At 45.3% G+C, this 7,199-nt stretch overlaps 1 protein-coding gene across 1 annotated transcript; it reads left to right on the top strand.

Moving 5' to 3' along the window:
• Positions 1-234: 234 nt before the first annotated feature.
• LOC140106881 (gamma-crystallin D-like) lies at positions 235-750 on the top strand. The gene has a single exon (XM_072131505.1). The coding sequence runs from the start codon at positions 235-237 to the stop codon at positions 748-750; it is 516 nt and encodes a 171-aa protein (XP_071987606.1).
• Positions 751-7,199: the final 6,449 nt, after the last annotated feature.

Below are 7,199 nucleotides of genomic sequence, written 5' to 3'. Positions count from 1 at the left end.
CTCCTTACAATGCATTGTAGTATTTTTATATCTGGGAGGTTTTTCCTGAGAAACATGATTTAGATAAGGCGTGCACTCACCTTGCTCTCCATATAAAGGGCAGCTCCCGACACACAGCACCCGAGACACATCCCTGACTGTGCACTCACCTTGCTCTCCATATAAAGGGCAGCTCCCGACACACAGCACCCGAGACACATCCCTGACTGTGCACCCGGCAGAACAAGAGGCAAGATGAGCAGCATCACCCTGTACGCTGGAGAGAACTTTGCTGGAAAAGGTGATGTTGTCACGAATAACAGATCAAGTTACCAACCTGGGAGCCCGGTGCAATCCATCTCTGTACAGGGGGATGCGATCTGGATCGTGTATTCCCAACCCAACTATAAGGGAGTTAATATTGCTGTCTACAAACAAGGAGAATACAAGTCCAATCTGAAGATCCAGAACATCAGATCTCTCCAGATCCTTCCTGGAACACTGGAGAATCATTCCATCCAGGTCTTTGAGGAAAACAACTGGAAAATTCCAGCGCCTACAATAGAAAAGGCGAGTAACCCCAGTGTGTCCTTCCCCATCAAGTCTCACAAAGTGGATAATGGAGTCTGGATCCTGCATGATGTCACTGGATTCGCAGGGAACAGCGCTGTCAGCATCGCTCAGAATACTGTCGCAAATGAGACAAACATCGGCTTAGGTGAAGTGGTGAAATCTCTGAAGGCCTACGTCACCTATGAGACACCAAACTGAAGATGGAAGACATGGAACCCCCGAGTGACACCTCCCCATCCCCTCTGCTCAGCTGATTTCTGACCTCCATGACACACATCCATCTCCAGAGCCTCCATAGAAGACCTTCCTGGCATCATCTGACCAGAGACATGTCATCAGTCCCTGCCCTCACACCAACGCTGAGGCCTCCTGCATGATGTGGAAGAACAAACCAGTGAGAATCCAGAGAGACATTGATGTCCTCCTCACACTGAGAAGATGCTGAAGGCTCCAAGCTTCGGCTCCTGGACTTTTTATTGATTTTGCTCCTGACCCTGATCCAATAATAAAGCTTCTACTTGCATGAGATATTTGTGGTTTCTTCTGGTGTCTCAGATTCAGGACAGAGGTCACTGGTGGCTTCTTATGTACTGGGAGGACATGGGGGAAGATCCGGCTGTGATGGTTGTGTGATGTTGACTTGCAGGTTAGTGTAATGGTCACCTGTCCCCTCTCCTGACATTCCTCGTGATGACCTCTCACCACTACATTGTGCTGTTCCTCTGTTATTTCCCAGGAAATTTATTCCAGCACAAAGGGATGATGTGACCCTAGAGCACTGGTGGGACAATGTCCTCGGCTATAAGTGACAATCCCATCAGGTAACACCTCCTGTCAATGACTACTAGATAAAACAGAGGAACAGTAAAGATGTTCCAGAATTATTATCTAATGGTCAAAAATTAAATTTAGAGAAATGTGCCACCACTGTAGCCATTAGTCACAGGTGCCCCCCACTGTAGCCATTAGTCACTGGTGCCCCCCACTGTAGCCATTAGTCACTGGTGCCCCCCACTGTAGCCATTAGTTACAGGTGCCCCCCACTGTAGCCATTGGTCACAGGTGCCCCCCACTGTAGCCATTGGTCACAGGTGCCCCCCACTGTAGCCATTGGTCACAGCTGCCCCCACTGTAGCCATTGGTCACAGCTGCCCCCACTGTAGCCATTGGTCACAGCTGCCCCCACTGTAGCCATTAGTCACAGGTGCCCCCACTATAGCCATTAGTCACAGCTGCCCCCACTATAGCCATTAGTCACAGCTGCCCCCACTATAGCCATTAGTCACAGCTGCCCCCACTGTAGCCATTATTCACAGCTGCCCCCACTGTGGCCATTACCCCACTGCCTCCAACTGCAAGTCATCCTACAGCTGTTTCTCCTAATATTCATACACTGTCCCCTAGTGTAACGTTCCTGCTCATGCCAGCGGGTGGAGGGGCAGAGGTCACCGATCACATCTATGTTACTGCTAGATAACACTGACACACACAGCCCCCCAACACGTTTCATCAGGGGTTTGGGCTTATGCTGGAGTACGGCAATTAGCACTGCTTTATATAAGCTTAGAGACGTCCCATCTCATCCTAAACTCTCCAATCAGGTCCAAGGAAACAGGGAGGTGTAACCTTGATGACATCAGTGTTGTAATTAGCTCCTCCTAGGTCTGATGACATCAAGTCACATGACTGGCGTGTCATACATCCTCCACCCAGGGCGGCGGCTCAATGAGTCATGTGATGTAGTCACATGACTGTCGCGTCTCATCGCAAACCTGTCATAGGCGCGATGGGATGTTATTACACATGCATAAAAATTAGAAAAATGTTCTGTTCAGGAGAAATAATTTACAGGAGATAATTCTCTATTAGATTGTAGGTCGGGAGACTGCCGCAAGGAATCTTCACAGATTGTGAAAGAAATATAGCATATTGTATGTTAGTGGCCAGAAGTTCATATTCTATAGCTCATAATGTGGGATGGATCCACGACTGGCAACCATGTTTAAGAAAAACATCCAGGACAAAAATAGTGGAATCTACATAATATCCACATAACAGGTCAAAATAGGGGAAAAGCCGAAGCCCTCAGTAAGTCCTACAGGCTAAGGCTGTTGGGTCGATGGATCTATCTTGCTTCTACCTGAAGAAGCTTTTGATTACAGTCGCCTAGCCTAGGACCTATTTTGACCTGATCAACCTCCCAAAATTTGAGAGTGGTCGGGTCACCCCCATGAAATTTCCATACATGGCTTAGAATCTGTGAGTCCGAAAACTCGCTAAAATATGTATTTGAGACAATAAAAGAATACGGAAAAGTATCACACTACAAAATTAACACTAACAAATCCCAAATCCTTCCAGTAAAAATACCAGACATAGAACTAAACACCCTGGAGCAGCAATACCACAAAACATAACCTATCAGGGAATCCAACTATCATATCCATCAAACAAACTGTATCAGACAAATGCACTATACATAAAATACTCTAGACACCAGCTCACATGGTTTGGCCGCATCGCCTCATTTAAGATGGTAATCCTGCCTAAATTTTTATACCTGTTCAGAACGGTTCCAATCAAATTACCAAACTCCTTCTTCACAGCAAACAACAAAAATCTTCAGAAATTCATTTGGCAAAATAAAAAACCGAGAGTCTCACTAAGTAAGATGATCAAACACAGGAAAGCAGGAGGTTTAGGGCTCCCCGATCTAAAGGACTATTACAAAGCTGCAATAACTGACCAGCTGAAGCACTGGTGGGCAGACACACAAGACAAAGTCTGGATAGGAATAGAGAGATTTCACAATAACAACACAGCATTAGCAAACAGAATGATCGCCAAACTATGGGGAACAGACCCTCCACCCTCCAAACTCCAATCCATGACAGTATCAGACAACTTATGGGCAAACAACCGTACCCTCAACATGATAAATAGAATTCCACTAAGCTTCCTAGAAAACCAGAATAAGTATCTTAACTTAGAAACTTGGAGACAAAAGGGAATCAAAACAATAAGCGACACATTCTCACCCCAAATGGTCACATAGACACCAGATTCCTACCGAACACTAGAGGCCTCCCAGCTACCGAATGCCAACAAATCACAAGGGTAAAGACTTTATATAACACATTAAACCAAACAACTCCTAAAATCGACCCCATCTTATTAGAATATTTAGAAGGAATCTCTTTCTTCTACAATAGACTAGAAAAGAAAACAGAATTTACCAAAACTCAAAACGAACTGAAATGGGAAGAAGATCTTCAAATGAAATTTTCACCGGCAAAATGGGAAGCAGCGCTCCAAACGACTTGCCAGACACTACGCTGCACTTCACACATAGAGGCCATCCTAAAAACCCACCTTAGATGGTACTTCACTCCCTCTAAACTCAACCTTATCTACCCAAATGTCTCACCAATGTGCTGGCGAGAATGTGGGATGAGAGGAAGCTTATTACATATTCTATGGAATTGCCCTAAAATCCTTCCCCTATGGAAAGCAACAACTACAATCATAAAAGAAATAACAAAAAAGGACTTAGTGCTAAACCCGGAACAAGCCCGACTACTGATAAACCTAGAAGACGGTGATAATACACCTCCTGATGGCCACAATGTTACTAATCACAAGACACTGGAAGAAGACTGAATCTCCCCACATCAACGAGATCATCAGCCAAATGAACACAACTTGCGCCTACGAGAGGATCCTGGCGCATCAGACCACAACTTTCAATAAATTTCATGACAAATGGAACCTCTGGACAGGAAGTACACATTTCAGCACATAACCTGAGAATCTGCTATAAAACTAGTTACTGGTATCAGAAATCACAGCTTGCCTATTCCCCCCCCCCCCACCCACCTACCCACTCCCCCCCAATCCTCTTTTTTTTTTTAAGGGACTAAATAAGGCCCTAAAAAGTTAAGGTCATGTATATTATATGTTATTGCTACAAACGTCGTCATCATCAGATATGTCAAGTACGATACAATTCATATAAGAAGACATGAAGATATAAAGATGACATAGGAACTACAAAATCTTGTTATCTGCTTGATATGTCATTGTATAACATTGGAATACATGTTACGTTGTCTTATGATAAAACTAATAAAAATAATTATTTAAAAAAAAAAAAAGAATCTGTGTGTCCTTTTTAGTGTTGATAGAGCTTAGATGTCCAGAAATCCTTCTTCTCAACTCCAGGATTATCTTCCCGACAAGAACAGGACTCCACATAGATCACATTGACACTTTTGCAGCTGTAGAAATCTTTTATTTCAAACATTTCATGGTTGAAAGGATTTGTAAAGTTTTTAACACGCGTTAGATATCTACAAAAGGTGCATGTCCCACATTGGAATGACCCTTTAATGGAGGATTTCAACCAAGTAGTGGTCTCTTTCTTCGGGGCAAAGTGACTATGCACCAAGTAGTCACGAAGATTTTTACCCCTGCCATAGGCAATTGCTGGGTAGTTTGGTAAACGTTCAGCCAGGTCAGGGTCAGCTCACAGAACCGGCCACTATCGTCTCATAATGTGGGTAATTTTATCTGCAAACGCATCTACATTCACATGCATCATATAATACTTTGTTGTAACGTCAGTCTTTGTGAGGTAGTAAGACTGGACCTATCAGTGTGCAACACCCCTGCCAAAGGGGATAGTTGCGAATAGCACCCTCTCCATGTCAGGATCTATCTGGTGAGCCTGTACAACTCATCAAGAAGAGAATGCTTGGAGAACTTAGTGTGAGTGCAGCTGTAGGTACTGCATGGAAAGGCAACAGTTAACTGGTGTGTGTAATTAGCCAATTATCTGTCTGCTATGAAAGCTGGAATGTGATTGGAGAGGTTCTACCTCCTGACCAAGCAGAGTAAATAAACCCCTGCCGGGTGAGAGCACATGGTCGGTCTCAGGTCTGTCTCAGTAAGGAGAGAGGAGCACACCTTCAGTGCTGCCTCATCCATAAACCCCAGGAATTTCCAGTGTCTCAGGCCTACTGCCTGGCACCTAGGGTCTGGAGACTGGAGTCTGGAGACTCATGCCCAAAACTGCAACTTTCACTTCTCGGACACAGTTCTCCCCTGAACCAGCCCAGCCTGCATCTACTATCAGGCTTTGTGCACCTTTCCTGCAGACCACTCTCCATGACCACTCCAGTAACCAGAATCTGATGTGTTATCATTTGGCCGTTGCCTGCCGTTTGATATTCAATAAAGAAATGTAAGTTGATTTGCACAACGTTGCCTTTGTCTGATCCCTGGATACGGCTGTCACCAACGCGGGCTCCCCATCCATTACCCAGGGACTCATCCTACATCCTGCCCCAGGGAGAACCAGTACCGCAGCCTCTCCCTCCATATTTCTTGCACACACCACCTGCTGGAGACCTGCCAGGCTATAGGACAGCCCTCCGGTCCCCATACCAAGCACCGTGACCACAGTGTGCCCTATGCCGCAACCGCCAGCCACTCAGGTACTGCGGGCCCCGGCTGCCTCCAGGCCACAAAAAAAGACTAGGCCCCAGTCGGGGATGTTGCAAGTGTTCTTAGCCCTTGAAAATGCTCTATCTAGGCAATTTTTCAGATACTGGCGTTCCTTGAAGCGTCTCAGTGACAGATCACATTCTTCTCTGAAGCCTTGTTACTCAGAGCAGTTTCTCTTTGCTCTGAGGTACTGGCCCACCACTATACCTTTCCAGCTCTCCTAGTGTAATAAACTATTGGTTGAGGTAAAAGGAGCAAAAAACACACAAGATGTCGATTCAGCTCACCCCTTCCAGTTGCTCATCTCTGATACTGTGCAGGTGCTCGTGGATCAGTGTGAAGGCTGGAACACGAAGACGTAGTGGAAAGATTATCCCGGCACTTGCTCCACAGACTCGCAAGACATTCGTAGTAAAGATTCTCTTTTACACGATATAAAACTGAGAACACGAATCCAAAGAGTCCAATACACAGACCTATGCGTTTCGGCGGTCACGCCTTATTCATGGTGCACTACTCAGTGGTAAATACATGCTATTTAAAATAAACCATCATGTCATGTGACACTAGGTAACTCCCCTTCCCAGATCACATGATAGCCGGTAACACCCACTAATCACATGATCAAGGAGGACACCGAAACAATACCTCCGGATGATTGTATACAAATGATAAAATGGGTTTAAAACAATAGCATAAAAACACATTCATAACCTTATAGAGCAGTGATGGAGAACCTTTTAGAGACCGAGTGCCCAAACTACAACCAAAATACACGTATTTACCGGGAAGTGCCAACATGGCATTTTAAGCAGTAACTTATTGCTACCTGCTCTTCAACATCTATCAATCGTATTGACCCCCTGAGGCCGCCAATACATTTGAAAGAAGGAGGGGACATTCAGACTATCATTGTAGCTTCACACCGGGGTCTCTCTGTACAGTAAGAATGAAGGGTCCAGCAGGAGGACCTCCAAAGACAATGCAGCTCTATCAGCACCTTCACACTTTTCCTGCAGCCAATGAAGTGATTGCAGCATCTCTTAAATTGCCTGGGACTGCAGGAAGATTCGGTGGATTTGGTCCTGTTTGGTGAGCTCTGTCTTGGGGTCAATGGCCTGAGTGTCCACAGAAAGGGCTCT

This window comes from Engystomops pustulosus, unplaced genomic scaffold (assembly GCF_040894005.1).
Source record: "Engystomops pustulosus unplaced genomic scaffold, aEngPut4.maternal MAT_SCAFFOLD_48, whole genome shotgun sequence".
Taxonomy (NCBI): Eukaryota; Metazoa; Chordata; class Amphibia; order Anura; family Leptodactylidae; genus Engystomops; species Engystomops pustulosus.
This window is presented reverse-complemented; position numbering and strand designations above follow the sequence as displayed.